Source organism: Pleurotus ostreatus (assembly GCF_014466165.1).
Source record: "Pleurotus ostreatus strain PC9 chromosome Unknown scaffold_11, whole genome shotgun sequence".
Taxonomy (NCBI): Eukaryota; Fungi; Basidiomycota; class Agaricomycetes; order Agaricales; family Pleurotaceae; genus Pleurotus; species Pleurotus ostreatus.
In genome coordinates, this window is record NW_023503166.1 from 1,017,412 (window position 1) to 1,037,970 (window position 20,559).

The window sequence follows — 20,559 nt, forward strand, 5'->3', positions numbered from 1 at the left end:
GGCGTTCAGATTGTCTTTCCAGCTACATCACGCCGGCTTAAGTACCTAAGCTATGTGTGAGCTGTACTCCCTCTTCCGATATTCATCCAGCGTCGACGGTCTCAAGACCCTGCCTCCGATTTTGCTCAACTTACAGACAGTGCTGTATAACAGGGTCCTTAAGTCCTTTCAGGGGCCTCACTTCGAGAGCTTTACCACGGTTCATCGTCGCCTCGCCTCGAGGTGGCCTCGAGGGCTCGACAGACGCCGATTGTTTGAACGACTCACTCTTGAGCATCGATCGAGCGGGGGCTGATCTATATCGTGCACGATATTTCATTTGTTTCATTTGACACAGCAGACTCATGTCCTTGTAGTCGGCGGACATCCACAATATGGCCATGATGATGGCAAATCCACAGCAGCCTCACACTTCCAGTGGTTTCCAATATGCTCCTCCCGCCCCATCTCCTCAGGAGCCCCAATTACCAGAGAAAAACAATGTCGAGATGACCCGCGACATGCTCATCCAAGTGCTGGAGTACTTCTCTACCATCGTTCCTGCGTATTTCGATAACAGGCCCGTCCGCCTCGTTATTCACGGAGGCGCGTGCATGCTGCTGCATCCTCGTTTGTTCCCCCTCACGCAGTCGCCGATGTCACAAAGCCTCTTTGTGGGAAATGACGGCATGCCCATACCCATCCCGGTGAAACGTACTGCCACGCGGGATGTCGACTACATAAACCGGTCGTTCGCCGCAGAGTGGAAGAGCGTTGGTGTGGTTGATGCGACAGAGCGGCTGAAGAAGTGCATCAGAGCTACGGCAAGGCAGTTTGGGTTGGGCGCTGACTGGATGAACAGCGATGCAGATATCGCACTCCCGATGGCAACCAAGTGAGTCATGAATATCCTTCACGGTGGACGACATGAACACAAGCGCGCTGTCCCTCACACTCGTGAGATCGTCTTGTGTTGACCGACCGAAGGAGGGCGATATCGTGTCTGTTCATTCTCGGCTCCACCAACCTTTGACGGACGATAAGTGACTTACGTTACATTCAGCCCTCAGACTGGCACCGTCTACGATCCTATATACACGGATTCCCTTCGGCCGAACAACCTGCATCTACACACTATATTCACGTCTCAGAATCAAAAACTTGTTCTGATAAGCGTGACTCCGTTTTGGGCCGTTGCCTTGAAGTTGGTGAGGTACTGTAAATGGGATCCGGGAGACATATGTGCACTCCTTCGGTGAGCTACCACGACCTCTTCGAGCGACCTTATTGACTTGTGGTCGCCAGCAACGGGACTATTATGTCCAAAGTAACGTGGAACGCCGAAATCCTTGAAGCATGGCTGCACAAGGAATGTTGGCCCATGGGATACGCATCGTATGACACCGCTAAGGTCATGGAAATGAGGAAACGAATACAACATGCCGTGCAAATGGTGAATGCTTGGAATACCTCAGACCCACCGCCATCGTCATCGCCATATCCCCCGCCGGCCCCTTCGTCGTCGTACGGCCCATCCCCAGCCTCGTCAAGCCGACTCGCACCAGAAGCATGGAGCATGGGCGGCCAGGGCGCAGATCCCGCATCTCCACCTGTTAATGGCGCGTGGTCGAGGTCTCCTCCGTCTTCGGGCTCCGCTGGCCAAATGCCTCCACCGTGGGGCGCAGCGGGCAGCCCGCCGCCCCCGGTCCTATCTCACCAACCTTCTCTCCAATGGAACACGCCGCCATCGACGCTCGGGCGCAGCTCGGCGCGTGACTCGTGGGTCGGTGGCTGGGCATTGCCAGTGCAGAATACGGGCAGTAGCTCGCATAGCAGTCTGCACCTCTCCGCCTCGATGACTTTCCCCGGAGCCCCGCGATCGGGCCAGGAAGCCAATGCTCCCGGCGCAGGCGTCCCAGCCGCTAGCAATAATGGAGCATCTCAGAGCTCGACCCTGGGTCTTACGCTTGGTCGCGAACCGTCGTGGGATCAACGTCGGGCCGTCGATTCAGCAAGCAGCGTAGCTGTTGTCTCCGCCTACGACGCGGCTCGAAGGCGACAATGGGACAACGACGCCCACTCAATGCGGAGCGAGGCCTCTGAGAAATGGCGATATTCCTACAGCCGCGATACCGCCGACGCCTCGATGCTGCAGAGCAGCCAAAGTGCCCCCGTTATCCCAACTTCGTTTGAATACGGCGTAAACGCCTCGAACGATGCCTACAGCCAAAGTTCGCGGCAGATGAAACCGAGGACGAAGTCGGGAGACGATGCTGGGGGCAGATTGGCGACCCATGTCGCCGAGGGGGATGCGCCCTCCTTTTCTGGTTTACCCCTCGGCTTCGTAGCTGATGAGGAGCGCAAGTCGCAATGGGACTGGTATGGGTTGACCGATGCGGAGAAAGAGATGATCATCGCCGAGCGACGACGCAAGGCGGCGGCGTCTGCCTCTTTGCGGGGAGGGGAATATCTGCACCAACAGGAACCTGAGCCAGCACCCGTCATTCCCTTCGATACGCTGCTGGAGAAGCCGTCGCCGCCCCAGGCAAGGGGTTTCCTCAACGTGTCCAGAGAACCGGCGGAGCTGCGGCATCGGAAGAGCATGAGCAGTCTAGGTCAAGAGCCGGACTACGCCGAAGCCTGGCATCCGCTGGCGGCTGAAGTGGGGGCCAGGGCGAGAGAAAGGGCGTTGGCGAAATTGAGGGCGGCTTCACCCTCCTCGAGACCGCAGGCAAACGACGAAGATCTTTGGCGGCCCTTTCATGGACGAGGCGTCGCGGCGGATAATCTTAGACAAAGCCAAAGCTTGGGCATGATCTAACTCAACGTGCCGGGCATCGGACATACCGCTGGCCCCAGGAGCACACGACTTTAAAAGCCAGGAGGCTTGTTCATCAATTATTCTGAATTCGTTCTTGTATATCCTTTTTCTTTGCTCGTCCCATTTGCTATCGTTACTCAGGATGGAGACCGCTAATGTCGATACCGTGATGTGGAAATTGGTTCACCGGAACAGCTCTGTAAATATATGCATCATACTGCTTTTTGTATCGTAAATTATGCACAACGAATATGGCACAACTTCTGTATTGTTCATTCTACTAGCGACGTATATGGATACATTGGAGGAGCCTTGGAGAAAGGCAGTTCATGATGATACGAACTGAAATCGCACAGAGCAGGAAACGACGCTGAAGTCATGGGGTAGCAAACAGTATATTCAGTTAATCCAACCAAGACGAAGAGACATTGGGGTATCGAGGGAAGGGGAGATCATTTCGCTGGAGTAATAGCAGTTGGTCGGTCGACGAGTCGATGATCTGTCGGTGCGGCAGGGTAATCCCGGCATCGCTGCAACTTCGTTCAAGTTCTAAACATAACCAGTGGTTCAGTGAGGGAATCCTGGCGTAAACAGGAAACACACACCATCGACGGACTCCTGCGCCTGCCACAGAACTTCAAGTACCCCGGGCGCGAGTAGAACCATGCATTCCAGGCATTCCACGACGTTGCCTTGATTCGCGCGCGTGCATGCGCATGTTATAGACGAGCCAGTGCATGACTTTGGGGCGTGCAGCATTGCCTCGAGATGAGTAAGGCAAATAGAATTATAGAAGGGGACGTACGTTGATTGCATCCGTCAGAGGACTGCATCGGCTTCGGCATTGGGTGGGAAGGGTATTGACATCGATGGATTCATTTGGGGTGTCGTCCGCGACTGATGGAAGAGGAGTGGGTGCCGTTGAGGTGCTACTCGTCCTTGTGCTTGTTGCAGTAGATGAAGCGGTGGTCGTGCTCCCAAACCCTCCGTCGGTGGTGCTTGTAAGCGTGGACGTAGACGCTGAAGGGAACGTGCTTGCCGACTCTGCCGCTCTTGCCTTGAGACGACATACACCACCCGCTCCGACCACTGATAATAATGAGCCTCATCAGACAAACCCACACCGAAGAAAACTCACCATCAAGGCGTCCCAGCCATAACAAAAGTCCATTTACGAACACCATCTTCCAGGCTCCCGGCCTCCAAGTTAAGCGTGGCCTCGTCAAAAGTCCATCCATGCTGAGGAAGGGCAAAGTTGTGTTGCAGCGAGCTCATAGCCTCATTCTTTTTGTGCAGAAACCTGGAGGCCAAGACCAAGGCGCGGTTTGGGGCGAAAACGTGCCCCCCAGGGCCCAGATGTTGAGGTTGTAGTTGAGTGAGAGGCGCGTATCTTTCCTGGTGCTGTGCAAAGCAAACTCTGCCAAAAGACGAGGACGACTATGAACAAGGCCCAGGTCCTTGCCTTCCCATGCTGTCTGCTGGAGTGCATCTTCGGGTTTGGTTCCCAGCAGAAAGCAGGCGCTTCAAGTTTGCTACGAACTAATGTACATCCATAGATATTGAAATTCCCAATAAAAGTATATTTACAACGCAGGGTTGGTCTCCTGCGAGGTCCCCTGGTTGAGCAGCAACGCGGGAAGCATTTCGATAACAGGCTCCCAGCTGTTCCAGCGTTCTTCCCCAGCGCCGCTCCAGCCATCCCAAAGTCGGGTAAGCCGGCATTCCTCTGGAAGGATCCCTCTCAGGTACGTCGCTACTTCCAAAGGCGAGGAGTCGAGGCAGGATGGCCCAACGTTGAGTTCAGCCAAGCACCTGAAACGTGCGTTGTCGAAGGTCATTGCCAACGCAGAAAGGGATGTATCCAAACAGAGGCATAAAAATGTCAACTGCGGGCGTATCACAGCTAGCTGTGGTAAGACAGAGATAGGGAAGGCAGGGGTACCGTCGGTGGTGGTCGACCGCCGAAGATCGAGGTGCTTCAAAGAGGGAAGGTTCTCGGCGAGGTAAAGCAAGCCTGGCGTGGTCATTGGTAGATCAATGAGGCAGAGCTCCGTCAAGCGGGTGAGGTGGCGGAGGGGCGCAAATGTCTCCCATGCAGCCGGCGCTAGCTTCGAGGGGCGTTCAGAACCATTCCTCCACTTTTCCAGTTGCAGAATCTCGAGCTGTGGGCAGCACGCGCTTATGACCTCGAAGAAGCGCAAGTGCTGTTCTCGGGTCTGCTGAGTGTGCGGCTGAAGCACGAGTTTGCGTAGCGCGTTGAGTTTGTATGGTTCTAGGAACAATGGGACGTTGTCCGTGGATATTTCGAGCAGTCTGAGGGACGTAAATCGTTCGCTGGTGTCAACGGGGGGATGCGGGAGTCGGTTTGGGGTACGGGTATCCCACTGATGGGTGGATCGGATGTGCTCCAGGCTCGGCAGGCAAGCAAGAGCGCGGATGACGCATGGGGTCAGTGTTGCGGGTCCGATTTCAAGCTCGTTCAACCGAGAGAGGGGACTCAGAAACACATCTAAACCTATCTCTGTATATTCATAATCAAAGATTTGGAGCTTGAGGCGGCTGAGCATTGGGGATCTGTCGGGGAGATAAGACAGAAGCGATTTTACTTTTGGCAGGCTCTTCCCAGTGGTGCCTCCAATGGTCAGATCGACGAGACGTCGGTTGAGAAGGAGCGGTATGAAATCGCATAGGCTATAGGGGGTACAAGCGAGGTTGCGTAAGTTGGGGATAAGGTCGCCCTGAGGTTTGCTCAACGCGATTTCGGTGAAAACGGAGTGGGAGTATAGTTCACTACCGATCGAGGAATAAACTATGGTGTACACGCGCCAGGAGTATTTGCGAAAGATGGTCCAATCGTAGGACCAAAGGGGGCGCTCGAATTCCTGTTGTATTTGGATCAGAGGATCGAAATCAGAATCGAAGCCACAAATGGGATACTAACACGTAGCGAGCTGTTATCCTTTGACTTCACCAACGGAGCCAACAGGCTCAACAAGGGATACATCGCGTCCAGATGTTTCCAGAGAGCACTCAGAGCTTCCTCAGACCATTTCTTCGACACAAGCGCGTTATTGAGATTGTCGCGCCGATCGCAATATTGGAATATGTGTCGAAGAAGTTCGTCGATGGCGAGCACGTCCATTCCTACATACAATTCCACAAAAGAATTGCAACAAATCCGAGTGTAAAATTGTTTACATAATATTATGGCTGTCAGGCGCCGAAAGCAATGTTCGTTTCCTTCCGTGTGGTCTCGGACTCGAAGGTAAAGGGTGACCTGCGCGTCGTCCCAGCATCCAAAATCTGCAAGGGGCTGAGAGCGAGAATGAAGGTAGCAATGATGGCGATGGCGAATTAAAGCTGCGGCAAGATACCGCATACGGTGGCTACGTCTAGTACGCTTGCGAGTAGCTTCTGTGCGTGGCCAAGATTCCTCCCACCGCTAGGCCTTCGGAGCATTCAAAGCGATGATGGAATCTTGCGTTTTGTTGGATATCGAAGCTCGTGCCTGGCGGCCCGACGCAGACCAAATTAGGATATCAAGGCGCACGTTTTCCCACACGCGTCCAGTGGAGCCAAGCGGCTGCCGCGCCAACGAACCATCTTTCAACGATGATGTGCCTTTTTTATGTTTCGTTCTTCTTGTTCACCTTTCAAGGTAATAATCGGTCAACTCTGAAGCCCAATTGACGACATTCTTACCGGTTTCCAAAGTCATGGCGCTTGTTCCTCGCTCTCGGTGTGGGCTCGCAGCGCGTCAATTGGAGGCACTCGATCCAAGTATTCTCCCGGCGCAATGCGAGACCCATTGCTCATCTATCGTTGAAACGATCAATGTTGTATCACTTCTTGCTGTGGCTCACCGCAGTCTGCTGATACTTATCCGGGCCATAGACCTCTTGCGCAAGCACTACTTGTCCCTGCACAACAAACACGCAGAATCATCTCGTGGAATGCCTGAATTGCGTCGTTTCTCTAGCGCCAGGAGTCGCAGAAGTCTACACCCAGGCTCAAGCTTCCCTAGATGGTGCGCAACGATACCAATCTATCGCTTCATACAATGACATCCTTGACAGGATTAGAAGAGAGTTGTCGAGGGGCTGGGAGAAATTTGCCTCGTAGAATGATAAGCAACTGTGCGCTTTGTCCTTTCTGCTTCCCCAGCCAGCCAATTTACTCACGTCTTTCTATTATTGTTTTGTCCCACAGTGCAACCGACGCAGATAACCTTGGAATCCCCTCAGCGACGGCGGCGGTGGTATCACGGCCTCCTTGTAACACCACATCACGAGCGATAAGTGACATCCTGGCTATCACTATCTACACATCCACGATGACCATCACGACAATAATGACATAGAGAATTTGATGCTACATCATGGTCAGATAAGGAGTCGTTATGCTCTTTCCATCCAAATATCAAGCTCGACGACCTGTCTTTCGCCCGATTAGCAGACGCTTCGGCGACGCTAGCGCGTTAGGGCGAAGTCTGCTTTGCGAGCAACTGTCAGACTTGAAGCCGGTGCGCAGTCGACAGCCACTACCTGTGCCTTTGACGCCTCCGCCGACTTCTATAAATTCAATGATCGCATTTCGTCTTCATGGGTCTGCTTCCATGTTTCTGTTGGCGCTGCCTTGCGCGCCGCTGATCGCCACCAACCTCCGCCCATATAGCATTGGAGTCGCAGACAAATCGTAGGTATTGGCTGCGCCCACGTGATGGGCACTTGTAGGATTCGGCTTAGCGCCTGGTGATGACCGCAAGCCAACCTTCTAGTGTCCATTGCATTCGACAGTAGCACAAAATTCAGGGTGTCAAGTCAGTTGAGGACCACGTAAATACACAGACCAAAGGGACTAGTGGTGAGCATTCCCTTCCCCCTCTCATTTGGTACCGTCGTGTCCTCCACCCTGACACTGCGACGATGAGATTCACATTTAAGTCGGCAATTTTTGTTGCTCTGGTTGCTTCTGCCGGAGCCAATGGTGCGTTGCATAAATTACTCGGACTCGCAGTGCTGACATCTATAATCGTGTTCAGCTGCGTACACTGAGACGGAAGCGATTGACGCTGTGAAGGGGCTTTTTGTTCGACAAAGTCCTGGAGCTGGTGCCCCGGGGCAGCAAACGCCATCATCGCCGTTTGACCCCAAGTCACCCAATTCTCCTCCACAGTGCAGGAATGATTGCAACACCGCCTTCAATGCCGGTGATGTACGTGTCATTTTGGAATAGTTTTGTTCATCAGCTGACTTCCCTACGTTGTCTAGGTTTGCAAAGATGCGAAGTGCCTGTGCACTGCAGAGCATACCGAGGCTCTGGGTAAATGTGTCAACTGTGTGATTGCAGCAAACGTTGGAAGCCCCATCGAGGCAGCATTCGCGATCTCAATCTTCGAGGAGGTATGCAAAGGAAACGGAATCAGCAACCTCCCTACCCCCACCGTTTCCCTTCCACCACACTTTTCTCTGCCTCCCGGTATGTCGACTGGCGCTCACGGGGAGTTCACAATTGGGACCACAGTCACGGCGGCTATTACGGACTCGTTCGAGACTACTACGGTCACCATTCCGCCACCTTCCGCCACCAGTACCAGCCCACATTCGTCATCGGCATCGCATCAAACTAGCGGTTCACCTACATCAACTGCAAGTCACAGCAACGCCGCTGCGTTTGCCGCTCCAACTGGCCTCGCCGAGTTCGTACCGATGGCTGTCATGGGCGCTATCATGGCTATGGCATGAGAGGTATCCAAATTGCGACGGAACTGGGCTGTTAGATCAATTAGTCGTGTACCAGTAGTGTTCAGCTAATGTTTCCCTTTGTGAATGACTCTTTCGGACATCACGGCGGCGGCTACCCCTCTTCAGCCCCTGTGTGCAGGAATTTGGCCAATCGCTTGTCGCCATCACGAACGTTTGAAACTTGCTATCTGACTCTTGCCACGGGCTGCACTTAGTCAAACACAAAGCTGGCCTGTGACCTCCCTGTAGACGTCCCGGCCGATTGTCGGCTACAATTTCTGCAGGAACGGCTGACGACCGGAGGCCCGCTGCACCCAAAACGCGACAGAAGGTACCATCGGGCTTCTTGCAGGACCTTGAAGGACTTCTGCGCGCGGAATAGCGCACAATACTTGCTAAGATTCATTCTACGGTATGTTAGCAATATGCCGTGTTGCTTTATCTCGCACGAGCGACTTAGAGTGGCAGTCTGGAGCGCAATGTCTTCGGGCCATGGGAATGGGTATTGCTGAATCGGATTGCAGTGTTTACAAGGCTTCTGTAAAAGGTAGTAATTGACGCTGTGCTGTCCCCCGAGACAATAAAGGCAGCCTTACCATCGCATCGTTGCTCCGTCAACATCCTACTACATTTCCCCCCACCATGCAGAAGTCTCTCTCCCCCATTGAACCCAGGTATGCAGAAGTAACGTGTACATATTTCTGAGCTCATACCCCCACTCAGGTTCTCCACGGGCACTGGCTTCTCGTCAGACGATGCTGGCCATCGGCGGTTACTTGTCACTGGTTAGTTCATCATGCATCACAAGACTTCCAACGGCGTTCTAAACGTCCGAATCGTGATAGAGATTAAAGCCACATCTGAAAGCTCTTACAAGTTAACGGAGAGGATTATTGTCAGTTACGCCGAGCAAGGCGTGAAGATGTCGTATCAGGGCCGACGTGAGAAGGCTCATGTATGGAAACCAGAGTCCTCATTGTTCGTTTGGTTTGTCGCTTCCGCGTACCTTCGTATTACAACCTGCATTTTAGATATATATCACCCGGTGACAATCGCATCCTCAAGATCCAACTCTTCCGCAAGCCCTTGCTCATCCCGGTTCAAGCGCTGATAGTGTACGCCCCCAGCATGGATTTATTCAAGGCGCATGATTCGGGGAAGTCAGGTGAGTCTGAGAATCTATCATCGAGTCTTAGTGGTGATGTAGTGTAATCCGCAAGCAGAGTGGACGTATTCACAGCACGACAAGATAGAATTGACGGTCGGACTCAGTAATCCGGTAAGAACGGCTTTGCCTTCGTTTTTATTGACCTCTTGACGACGAGGTCTAGCGTTCGAGTGTCGATAGCCGTGTCGAGTTTAATCCGGAGCCGTCATCATGGGGGTTATTCAAGCCCAGCGAAGTCGAACGGTACTCGAGGAGTTATGAAAGCTCGACTAATGATGATGGGTCACCGAACGAAGTCCCCGTCGATCCGAATGCGGAACTCTCTGCGACTTCAGATGAAGTGCTAAAGGCTTGCCCAAGGTACGTACCTTCTAGTGGCTGGACGTGTCCACCTAGCACCAAGTTAAACGCCACTACCTCTAGATTCAGGATCTTGGTAATAGGAAAGGTAAGTTATGCCATCCCCAACACCCTCTCTAAACCGCCTACATGAGCAACTACCAGAGTGGCGTCGGAAAGTCGTCGTTGATAAATATGACTTTCGGCGTTGACAAAGCGGTGTGTGGCGACTCTAGCAAACCTCTACCATCTAGGCTCCTGAACGACCCTCTAGAGCGTGTCAGAAGATCGGCCAGGCGTGTCCGACATTAACTTCGAGATTACGTCGACAGACAACGACCGCTTCGTCGTACACGATTCCAAAGGATTTGAACACGGGGAAGACAGAAACCTTAATGCCGTAAAGAAGTTTATCGAAGAGCGCAGGCGAATGCCCGAACTCAAGGATAAACTGCACGCTATCTGGTGATTCCCCCTCTGCGCTTGGGCTTGCTTTATATGTGCTGATATATGTCAGGTTGTGTACAGAGATCCCGAGTGCGGGTGGGCGATCATTCGAATATGGCGACGAGGTATTTCTCAGGCAACAGATTGAACATGGTGAGCAACAAACCTTTGACTCTCTAACAAGTATCATTCATCATCCTCTTCCAGTCCCTGTCATCGTGGTCTTCACAAAGTATGACCTACTCGTCAGATCCAAGGACTACGATCTCGATGACAGGGTGGACCCTGAGGAACGGCAGAGTATTATTATGGAGCAAGCAGAGAGTGCATTCCACGAAATGTGTGTACAGCCCCTCCTCGAGATCTCTCCCAATGCACTTTATGTGAAGGTCTCTAGTACGTATCACTATTTGTCCGCGTGTTGCAGCCTGACCCGTGGTTCCTCCTGATAGCGAAGCACAAATACCGGTCTACCCTTGAGGACCTTACCACGCTGACGTTTGACAAAGTCGAGGAGAATGTTCATAGGCTTGCGTCGTTAGCATCGGGCATGGCGCAAAGGGTGAGCGCCGATGTAAAGATCCGTACATGCATTGCGTGAGCTCCTCAGCCTCAAATATGGTGCCCCCCGCCCTTTGCAAGATAAAGCTAACCATTCCATCCAGAATCGGAAAGAAACGTACGTACCTCCACCTCCACCCCTAAGAGACTTGGTGAATCATCGGTATCATTGAATAGGTTACTGGAACGCGATTTCCGCCAGTGCCGACTTTCCCGGAAGAACGCTGAAGGTCTGCCTGGACGTCATCCATAAGGACATCGTGGCTGTATGGAATTTTCAGGATGCTGAAATGGTAAGCAGGCATTTGAGAGCATCGAGAATTGTGGCCTCATCTAAATTATCTGTGCAGTATCTATTAAGCGATACGGTGAAAGGAGACATCATTCAGCTCTTATGCGATATGAGAGACGAGGCGCAGCCCGTGAGCCCCGTAAAGAGCCTGTACGTCGTATTCGCAAGCTGGAACCTTTCCGGACGCTCAGATCATTTCGACAGCACTGCTATTGGCCCTGCCGTGACGGCTTTGGCCTCAGCAACTGCTGCAGTCCCACTTGCGACGCCAATTGTAATACCTATCGCCGTTATCCTCGGATTGGCCGCATGGGTATGGCAGGTCTATCAACGCAGGTATGCCCATCTCCTCCGTCCCGAACTCCAACTAAACATCTGACTTAGCCATGAGTCCATACGGTGCCTGATGTGTTACGTCGTCGACTTGACTATCATCATGCAACTCGTCTTTAAAGGCCACGAACAAAGCGCCAAAATCGACCACGACGTGATCAAAGAAGCGATTGACACATATGCCAATTCTGGGGTACTAAGGAGGAACCACACTATCGTTCGTTCCTTCGTTGGCGACCTAAACATTGGGGATCGCGTCAGCAGCCGGCGGATCATGGAGAAGATAGAGGAATTGATTATGGATCACTGGGATCCCGATAAACCGAATGCTTCATTCACACTCAGTGAAGGCGACGACAAGCACGGCCAAGATACCCTTATAGGCTGAGATATATAGATATTAATGTTGAACAAATAAATACATAGTAAGGAAACCATTGACCATTAATGTAGCTATCAGATGTACTGGAGTAGACCTAATACAGGCATAACTGTAACGAAAACAGCTCCACCAACATGAACCCTTGGGACGAAAGCGCCATTTCCAATGACCGGAAGACCAGAAGGTACATTACTAGGTGAAATGGTATTCTGCGGGGGCGGTGAGCCAGCCGAAGTGGGTGTCTCTCTCGCATCCGAAGTGCCTGGGACCGGAAAAGAAAAACGGGATGACGCAGAACTCGTAGGAAAGACACCAGTGCTACGAATGGACGCGGGGGGTGGACGGACAGTAGCTGGGGCCCCAGTGGTCGGGAAGAATCCGGGAATGGGGAAACCATTTGTGGCACATTCATTCACGAATGCTGGTATTTGAACCAGTTAGTACATTGAAAGCCTTAATAACCATAGCTTACTTTGCACGGAGGCGTCCGCAACCGCCAGAGATCCACCTATATCAAACGCTACACAATAGAGGCAAGACTGGAGATTTAGTGTGTTCGTCGCTGTGCATTCACATCGAAATGTTTGGCAGTTGGGGTTCTAATAGGAGAAATTAGGATGCATGTTAGGGGGGCATCGCGCACAACCAGCGATCACACACAGTGGCTACATTAACAGCAGGGGTGCAGATGGCTTGACACTGAGAGCTCGGTGATTAGTGCATCATTCCCGGAAACTGGCACAAGGTTGCTCACGTCTGGGGGGAAGTCACTCAAGCTCAAGGGACCACCGACCTGGCGCGACTGCAAACGGAGGCGGCCGCTTTGGAGAGCATCAGAAAGACTACTAGCCGTCACTATTTCGCGATAGGCATCAAGTTTAGCTCTTCCTGCGCAAGAGAGACGTACCTTGGGCAATCGCGATGATCATTGTCGTGAACACACCGAGCATCCTTGAGGACTAAAGCAGAAAGTGAATGACGATGAATTCAAATGGTTCCATGCTCCTTTTAAGAGCTTCGTGAGATGACTCACAATGTCCATCTGGACACTAGACAGCGGGTATCAATGATACCATCAACATCTCATCCCACCAGTTCTTAGATACTGAGCCTGCTCCATCTCCAGTTTGCTGAGGAACTCGAGCTAGGTGAGTTAGAATCTTGTATGTTGCATCGAGTTCCGCTTGTCGACATTAGGCAAATGCAGAGTGTTCCTGTCCTAAGATGAATCCGCCTAAGCACATAGAGACGATTGTCGGGGATGTGTAAACGCCTTACGTCCTCTAACAATAAATCAGAATGTTCTGATCAAGAAGGCCCGTTGCATGTGGCTTGTAAGGTAAGGTACAACAGGTGGTATATAAGCAATGTCGGTATTGAAATCGAAGATAAGTACAGTCGCTTACAATCAGCCTTCCATTCCTGAGACGGCTACACAACAAGGAAGACTGCGCCAGCGGCGACACAAGCCAGGACCGCAGAGATGAAGGCTGCGCCTTGACCTGCAGCACCATTGCCGAAGGGGTCATCAGCTCCGCTGCTACCTCCGTTGCCTACGTCTGTGATCGTCTGTTGCGGGGCGGTGGATGTACGGGTAGTTGAAGTAAGCGGAGACGTTACTGACGGAGATGCGATCGGGGCGAATGTGCTGGGGGCTCCGATGGCACTACCGGAAGCTATGGAGCCCACACTAGAGCCGGCAGAGGCGGATGCAGAGGCAGTCGATCCTCCAACGATAGTCAAGGGAGCTACCGTTCCGCCACAGCCGGCGACGAAGTCTGTGGGAACGAGGCGTGGTTAGTATTTTGTAGATCCAGCCGGAATGGCGCTCACTGTCAAGGATGCTTTGACCCTGGGTTTGCATGGAAGGGGTGTTTGCGAGGGACACCAGGCAGTTGACGCATGCTTCGAGCCCTCTGGCATTAGTATTCGTGCAAATGCAGGTAGTACTTGCGCACGACTGTTGCAAATTGATGCGATCAGTTAGAATGCTGGCAGACGCTGACTCAACACTTACATTCAAGGCGCTAACTATTCCCGTGCATTGTGATTGACACTGTTGCGAGTTTTTGGTGAGTTTGTCATGGTACGGCATGTGGGCTCATAGCCTGCTCACAGCGGAGGGAATGTCGGCGGGGTCCAAGATGGTGCTCTGACGGGCGAAGAGCTGGCCCAACTCATCCGCGCTTCGCGCAATCAACTCTACTGCACCAACTATGCAAATTTGACGCTCAGTCAGTCGCTGAGATCGTACAGGGATACACTGCTCACCTGAGGCTGAGGCGACGAGGAGCAAAGAAGCAACGACAGAAAGGCGAGTCATGGTGAACCGGTGAAAAGCGTAAAGTTTCAACGCATGAACCGCCGCCGCATCGAACTATCTTTATAGCAATTTTTACATGCAGGGTCCACAGACACATCGTTTCAGGGACAGTCCATACGATGCAGTGCCTGGCAATCCCCGGCAGTGTTTGAATGGGCTGGGGATTGACCTGTTCCTGCAGATGTCTCAATATGATTCCTGCATGAGACACATATGTCAAGGGCACATGGTGTAGTTGGTTTATCACGCCCGCTTAGCACGACTAAGTGATTGCGGGAGGTGTTGGGTTCAATTCCCAATGTGTCCATCTTTTTGTCGGTTTGCTCCGTAACTAACTTCGGCTTATGGATGGTTCTGTCATTCATGTCTATCCAGGTTGTTAGGCAACGTTTGGTGGGGTTTCATTGCAGAGGAAAGACATAAAAGACTATAAGATAGTCGCCTATCGCTAGAGCAATATATTGCTGCGAAGGGCAGAATAGATAGACGCACAGTATCCTTTCCAAAGTTGCTAGTATCGATAGCGCGTCGAATAATCTATTCAAAAGGTTAGCTCGGGGTGATGGCGAGTTGAAAAGGTATCCAAACCTTTCGGAGAAACGACCAGACCGCGCCCTTTCGATGCCCCCCGATAAACCGTCTCAATGATATCAATAAGCTGTAATGTGGCGATTAAATAAGGGACCTCTAAGTTGATGAGAATACCGACCTCCTGTTTATTATCCATAGCCCAATTGCTAGGGATGGTTTACGATAAGTCGCCAACGAAGTGGAATATGACATCAATGTACTCACATCTTATTGTTATTCCCCGTTCCTAAATCAATCATGATATGCTTGTTGCTAGCGATGTAACATCATGTCAGGCCTACATGCTAAACGGTTTATATTGCATCCAATTACTGACCGATAGAAGAACATGACAGTACATGGGTCGTACAGCTCATACATCTATGGTTCGGGATATCAGTGGGATCCGCTAAGTAATGCACCATACACAGACTCGCCTTGTTGAAGTCCGGTACCTCAGTGATATCAGTGAGGTAGATGACGGCGAAATTCTGGACCTTTTCGGCGACAGCGTAGAGGGTTTCGTCCATGACCATGCATTGCGTGTCCCAGTCGTGGCCAAAGCGAATCACAACTACTCTGTCTTCCTCTGATTTGATGGCTTCGTCGACGTGCCAGCCAGAGGGCAGGTGGGGCAGGAAATACGACATTGTTCACAGGAAGGTGATGACGGTAGAATCAAAATGGGCGCTTGTGCAAAATGAGACTGGGAAGCAGTTAATGTGACTGTGTGAATCTCTGATTGTATCTTATCTGTGCTAACTCCTTGACTGAATAACTCTTGAACTCATACCATCATGTCCTCTAATCGACCAGTTGTATTCATGGACATCAATATAGGTGAAACTCCAGCAGGAAGAATGAAAATGGAGCTATTTAGCGACATCGTTCCCAAGTGAGCCTCCCCTCTACCTCGTAAACGGACCATTCATCGGCAGTCAAGGACCGCTGAGAATTTCCGCCAGCTTTGCACTGGCGAATTTCGGTATGAGCATTACTTGTGAAAGCCATTGAACACCCCTGATTAGATGGTTGGATCTAGCGTGAACTCGCGGCCACAAGGGTACAAGAATGCAACCTTCCACAGGTACATACCGTATTCGGTTTCCATCCAAGCGCAGACGGACTGATGAGCATTGCTTGAAAGAGTGTAAGCAGGGCGTACGCTTGTCTTATGCACTCGTTCATATAACCGATCATTCACACCCAGAGTGCCAAACTTCATGTGCCAAGGTTCGTGTTCACGCTCTCCACGCGTGCTTAACGTTAGAGTACCTGTCTGATTCTGTTGGTCCAATGTTCTAGGCGGTGATTTTATGAAAGGGGACGGGACGGGCTCTTTCTCGATATACGGCGATAAATTTCCAGTGAGTTATCTTCATTGTTGCAGGCTTGTAACTCACGTTTTCTGCAGGACGAAAACTTCATTGAGAAGCATACGGGTCCGGGATTGCTCTCCATGGTGCGTGTATACGTACACCTACCCTTGGAGTAATATAGACCTGAACTTTTCCTGCAGGCAAACTCCGGGCCAAACACGAACGGATGCCAAGTACGCCCGTCCTTTTACTTTCAACATCAAACCCTACTAACCATTAAACTTCGCGCTTCGCTTGCAAGTTCTTCATCACCACCGCAAAATGCGACTTCCTCGACGGGAAACACGTCGTCTTCGGACGCGTCATCGACGGTATGCTCACGCTACGCAAGATCGAGAACGTGCCGACTGGCCCGAATAACCGGCCTAAGTTGGTCGTTAAGATTACTGGTATACGAATTCAGTTGCGCGTTGTGCGTGTGTGCTGACATTCGGCACAGAATGTGGTGAAATGTAATTCAATGTTGGCCACATAGTGCTAATACATACACAATACTCATACAAAACCATCGCGAGACTGTTACAAGGTAAAAGATATGTGATAAATGGAGGATGTTGGGGGGAGAGCGCCCTTGAAGTGTAGTGGATAAGGATTGATGAAACAACCACGAGTTGTTAGGCCGTTCAGCGAACTTGCTGCGTTGCGGGAACACCTGTCGGCACTGGGGCGTGTGGGACCGGTGCATGAGGAGTCCTGACTTTGATGCCTACACAGGATGTTAACTTCCGCCACACGCAGACGCGAACCTTCTGGTGCGCTTACCTAGATCCTCGCACAGCAAATCTGCACCTTTCTCGCCTACAAGCAACGCAGACGAGTATGTGTTCGTGCCGAGGTTATCCTGCCACGAACATGAACATGTCAGTATCGAAACTATTACCATTGCTTCGTGATGTCTGTTCCACTCACAGGGCAGATACTCAAGTCAACACATTTGAGGTTTTCCGTTCCTGGGGGCAAGTTGAATTCGAAGTGACTAGGAGAGTAGGGGTGGGTGCTTACCGTAGACATTGAGGCGGCCATCCACGACACCGCCCTGTTCCCTCGGCTTCATTGCTACGGGCCAACGGGTTTCAGCAATCATTGGAATCATAATCAAAGGCACAAATGTGCATCTTACCGCAGGTGCCTAAGCAACGGGAAACATGGCTGTGAGTCCTTCATCCGCTTCAAGGTTAGTTTTACTCACCGAGACTGTGCCAGGTGGTCTCGACGTGGTCTACGTATTGGAAGTGTTGGTGATCAAGCGCAGAGAAGGTAGGGAATGTCATCTTACCTGAGATCCAGTCATCGATGGCCTTGTCGTCCTCTTCCGTGTACTTTATGTCCTCGTGCACCTTGCTCGCGTCGAATTGTTCGCCGGGACTAAACAACGCCATTCACGCAGATGTGCAATCAACAACGCGGTGGTTGGATCTGAGGTGACCAAATTTCACTTACGCATGCCAGGTGCCTAATGAACACGAACTCATTCAGTGACAATTTTCTGGGTGAGAGGGCGAGGGAGACGTACCCATGTGGATGCCAACAGTGAACCCGTTGGGCATGATCTCTCTGGCGGTCTTGATGTCGATGTCCCTACACGCCGCCGGCGACGCCGGGTGGAACCGGGGGTGGTGCGACGTCAGTTCGCCGCGGAACGCTGGGAGTCGTTTATGAGGAATGGGTATATGCGACTTGGATAGAGACTAGGGGATAGAGGTTGGGGGAGAAAAGGTTAGGGCACGCACCGTCCATGCGCCGAGCGACTTCTCGGGTCTTCTTGTAGCTCCAACGGATGGGCGCGAAGTCGGCCTTGTTGTTCATGAAGCCGCTGTCGAAGAAGGGCGGCTCGTACGGGTTGCTCGACTGGATGTGGATCTGTTGATGTCTTTGTGAGTCCCGAGGCAGTATTTTGCGTATCGTTCTTGGGGAGATGACGTACCTTTCCGCGACTAGCAGGGTATTCCTGGTACGGGGGTTAGTCCAAACTTGTGATATGTGGTATGAATCGGCGAGACATAAGACGTACGAGATATTGGAACCTGGTAAGAAGTAGACGTTCGTTGGGTATGGGCGCGAATGAATGAACATGGAATAAGGAACGTACATTGTAACGTATTTTCCGGGAGGGAGGAGAGTGTGGTCGGCGTAGGCTAGTAAGGGTAAGGTGAGTTGACACCACTTGCGGTGTGCGTGCCTAATTCACCTGCAGACACGATCGAGCCGAACCTACGATTGAAGTCGCCCGCATGAGTAAATACGGCCAGTACTGGCGAATACGGACGCGAAGGGCACTCACATGACGGGCTTGTCGGGCTTGTCTTTGAAGTACTTGTTCCACAACTCGTTGAATTCGGGGCCCATCTCCTTCAGCTCTTCCTCGGTCGGGCGGATCTGTGATCGGGATTTAGCCACCCCTTGCGCGTGTTACGAACATCGTGGAGTGTCAAGCTTACCTTGAAGCCTGCGTCAATGGCGTTCGAGGAAAGGCGCGCTTTCTCGGGGCTGGTTTCCCATTCAGCGAATAACTGTGTGATGGGGGTGTGGGTTAGATAAAGATGGGCAATTATGTCGTAAGCCATAGTTCACCTCTTTCTGAACTTCCTTGTCACCTCGTAGGAAGTCGTCCAGCGTATTCGTTTCGTTCGACACACGGTACACTGGAAGCAATGTCAGCCCCGAAACAATGAAACGACACAAAAGACGACGCACAAGAAAGGGTCGTGTAATGGTCTTGATATTCCTCTCTGCATCATCGCATCCGGGTCAAATGGCAACTGGCTGTACGGAGGAGTCACGACGTACCCAACTCCCGGAAGGTCGCTGACGACCTTGATGTCCATCTTCTGCAGGAGCCGCGAGTTGCCCACGCCTGAGCGTTCGAGGATCTTCTCGCGTGAGCTTCGATTTCTATTGTGCTAAACCGAGCCAACTTACTTGTGGCGTTCCCAAAGTGCCACTGCTCAACACGACGTATTTGCGCGCTCGTACCTGGAAGGTTGGCGGTCAGGTTCCGTGGCGATGACGCAGTGAACACGCCATGCACATGCACTTACAATAGTTTCCTGGACTTTGCCGCCATGGACACGATTCCTGGAAGGCACGTATGCCACGCCGACCGCCTTGTTCCCCTCGAAGATAACTCGAGATACGCGTGCGTTTGTGCGCAGATACAAGTTGTTCTGGACGTCCATGACGCTGTGGACATAGGCTACCGGCGATTTGAGGAATGGATGAATAGCAAATGGAATAAAAGCATACCAGTGGCGGCGTCGCTGCGTCGGCCGGTGTGTCTGTTGATGTATTTAGCCCAGATCTCAGCTGCGAAATCCGTTAGCTGCGTTATAGCTCATTGAAAGATTGCTAACCTCCGTGACTTGTCTGCAGGTCCTGGATATCGTCTACGACAAGGAACACGGTCAGCGTCATGTATCCCGGCTGCGTAAACTCTACGCACCGTTGAAAGGGACACCGACTGCGTCCGATGCGCGCAAAAAGTCCTGTGCGACTTGTGTTATCTGTCCACCATTGCTGATGGCGATTGGTCCATCGTAGCCATGCGTGTCGCTGTTGCTTGGCTTCTGATAGTTCTCCAGCTATATGGCCATATACGCGTCAAAGGCCGGCTGTCATCGCTACGTTGCGGAGACTTACGCGTTTCATGAGGGGAAGTAAGTCTGTCGGACGCATCTTGGGGTCAGTGTTATCTCGAATTGATTTCATGATTGATGACGCACCGTTGGCAGTCCATCCTGGGGTCTTGAAATCATCTTTACGAAAGATTAGTACCCCAGCCTTCCTTGCAGAGTCACGCTTGCTCACCCCAATCGGAAGCCGAAGCCTACAACGGTCGATAGTCAATAATGTGGTAACATAACGAAAGACATGCAAGTACCCTTGTGTACATCTGCCCCACGCCCAAGGATTAGCAGCAACATGGATACGAGCATCCACTGGCCCTACCTGGAAGTTGATACTGAGAGTCTCTTAAGTATCAATTTCGTTCATGAGACTCATTGTATGCTTACCTACTGCCTCCACCTAGGATGTTGGCGCATCTGGCTACCCATCAGTCGCCTTCGCACTTCGCGGTGTAGAATAAACTCACGGTACAATACTCTGCCTGCCCCGGAGATGAGGAGATCGTTCCGTGTCAGTGTAGAACGTTGCTTTGTCGTTGCTGATGATGGGGTTAGCTTGCTGCTACGGTGAGTGATACGGGGCTGAATACGCACATCC

At 51.8% G+C, this 20,559-nt stretch overlaps 9 protein-coding genes and 1 non-coding gene across 10 annotated transcripts; 5 read left to right on the top strand and 5 right to left on the bottom strand.

Annotated features, from left to right (window-relative positions):
• Nucleotides 1-374: 374 nt before the first annotated feature.
• Nucleotides 375-2,800, top strand: PC9H_002647 (uncharacterized protein; the record flags this gene model as incomplete). The annotated part of the gene is made up of 3 exons (XM_036772283.1): nt 375-874; nt 1,043-1,234; nt 1,285-2,800. 3 exons carry the CDS (start codon nt 375-377, stop codon nt 2,798-2,800), a joined length of 2,208 nt encoding a protein of 735 aa, XP_036625929.1.
• A 1,583-nt stretch (nt 2,801-4,383) lies between these two features.
• Nucleotides 4,384-5,942, bottom strand: PC9H_002648 (uncharacterized protein; the record flags this gene model as incomplete). The annotated part of the gene is made up of 2 exons (XM_036772284.1): nt 4,384-5,682; nt 5,742-5,942. 2 exons carry the CDS (start codon nt 5,940-5,942, stop codon nt 4,384-4,386), a joined length of 1,500 nt encoding a protein of 499 aa, XP_036625930.1.
• Nucleotides 5,943-7,725: 1,783 nt separating this feature from the next.
• PC9H_002649 (uncharacterized protein) lies at nt 7,726-8,544 on the top strand (the record flags this gene model as incomplete). Its single annotated transcript, XM_036772285.1, has 3 exons — nt 7,726-7,786; nt 7,842-8,014; nt 8,071-8,544. 3 exons carry the CDS (start codon nt 7,726-7,728, stop codon nt 8,542-8,544), a joined length of 708 nt encoding a protein of 235 aa, XP_036625931.1.
• A 642-nt stretch (nt 8,545-9,186) lies between these two features.
• Nucleotides 9,187-12,072, top strand: PC9H_002650 (uncharacterized protein; the record flags this gene model as incomplete). The annotated part of the gene is made up of 17 exons (XM_036772286.1): nt 9,187-9,218; nt 9,268-9,329; nt 9,390-9,522; nt 9,576-9,709; nt 9,768-9,823; nt 9,876-10,072; nt 10,136-10,160; nt 10,217-10,270; nt 10,326-10,516; nt 10,569-10,651; nt 10,706-10,894; nt 10,951-11,095; nt 11,164-11,177; nt 11,237-11,352; nt 11,410-11,501; nt 11,556-11,687; nt 11,736-12,072. The coding sequence occupies 17 exons, from the start codon at nt 9,187-9,189 to the stop codon at nt 12,070-12,072; spliced, it is 1,992 nt and encodes a 663-aa protein (XP_036625932.1).
• A 68-nt stretch (nt 12,073-12,140) lies between these two features.
• On the bottom strand, nt 12,141-13,016 carry PC9H_002651 (uncharacterized protein; the record flags this gene model as incomplete). Its single annotated transcript, XM_036772287.1, has 5 exons — nt 12,141-12,487; nt 12,539-12,665; nt 12,727-12,765; nt 12,821-12,921; nt 12,974-13,016. 5 exons carry the CDS (start codon nt 13,014-13,016, stop codon nt 12,141-12,143), a joined length of 657 nt encoding a protein of 218 aa, XP_036625933.1.
• A 481-nt stretch (nt 13,017-13,497) lies between these two features.
• Nucleotides 13,498-14,389, bottom strand: PC9H_002652 (uncharacterized protein; the record flags this gene model as incomplete). The annotated part of the gene is made up of 5 exons (XM_036772288.1): nt 13,498-13,844; nt 13,900-14,026; nt 14,084-14,122; nt 14,183-14,280; nt 14,338-14,389. 5 exons carry the CDS (start codon nt 14,387-14,389, stop codon nt 13,498-13,500), a joined length of 663 nt encoding a protein of 220 aa, XP_036625934.1.
• A 220-nt stretch (nt 14,390-14,609) lies between these two features.
• Nucleotides 14,610-14,696, top strand: PC9H_002653. Its single transcript has one exon. It is a non-coding gene; the product is annotated as a tRNA-Ala (tRNA).
• A 204-nt stretch (nt 14,697-14,900) lies between these two features.
• On the bottom strand, nt 14,901-15,609 carry DIB1 (U4/U6-U5 snRNP complex subunit dib1; the record flags this gene model as incomplete). Its single annotated transcript, XM_036772289.1, has 6 exons — nt 14,901-14,926; nt 14,978-15,047; nt 15,099-15,126; nt 15,185-15,232; nt 15,297-15,340; nt 15,397-15,609. The coding sequence occupies 6 exons, from the start codon at nt 15,607-15,609 to the stop codon at nt 14,901-14,903; spliced, it is 429 nt and encodes a 142-aa protein (XP_036625935.1).
• Nucleotides 15,610-15,756: 147 nt separating this feature from the next.
• On the top strand, nt 15,757-16,794 carry CYP3 (Peptidyl-prolyl cis-trans isomerase H; the record flags this gene model as incomplete). Its single annotated transcript, XM_036772290.1, has 9 exons — nt 15,757-15,854; nt 15,903-15,944; nt 16,002-16,046; nt 16,170-16,192; nt 16,265-16,326; nt 16,374-16,421; nt 16,479-16,511; nt 16,580-16,727; nt 16,778-16,794. 9 exons carry the CDS (start codon nt 15,757-15,759, stop codon nt 16,792-16,794), a joined length of 516 nt encoding a protein of 171 aa, XP_036625936.1.
• Nucleotides 16,795-16,961: 167 nt separating this feature from the next.
• PC9H_002656 (uncharacterized protein) lies at nt 16,962-20,043 on the bottom strand (the record flags this gene model as incomplete). The annotated part of the gene is made up of 24 exons (XM_036772291.1): nt 16,962-17,044; nt 17,101-17,179; nt 17,248-17,288; nt 17,341-17,394; nt 17,459-17,467; nt 17,528-17,703; nt 17,779-17,791; nt 17,852-17,980; nt 18,069-18,198; nt 18,263-18,286; nt 18,350-18,362; nt 18,428-18,473; nt 18,527-18,549; nt 18,620-18,714; nt 18,777-18,848; nt 18,910-18,980; nt 19,033-19,067; nt 19,126-19,208; nt 19,258-19,311; nt 19,377-19,531; nt 19,582-19,641; nt 19,689-19,721; nt 19,778-19,916; nt 19,975-20,043. 24 exons carry the CDS (start codon nt 20,041-20,043, stop codon nt 16,962-16,964), a joined length of 1,686 nt encoding a protein of 561 aa, XP_036625937.1.
• Between the last annotated feature and the right edge of the window lie 516 nt (nt 20,044-20,559).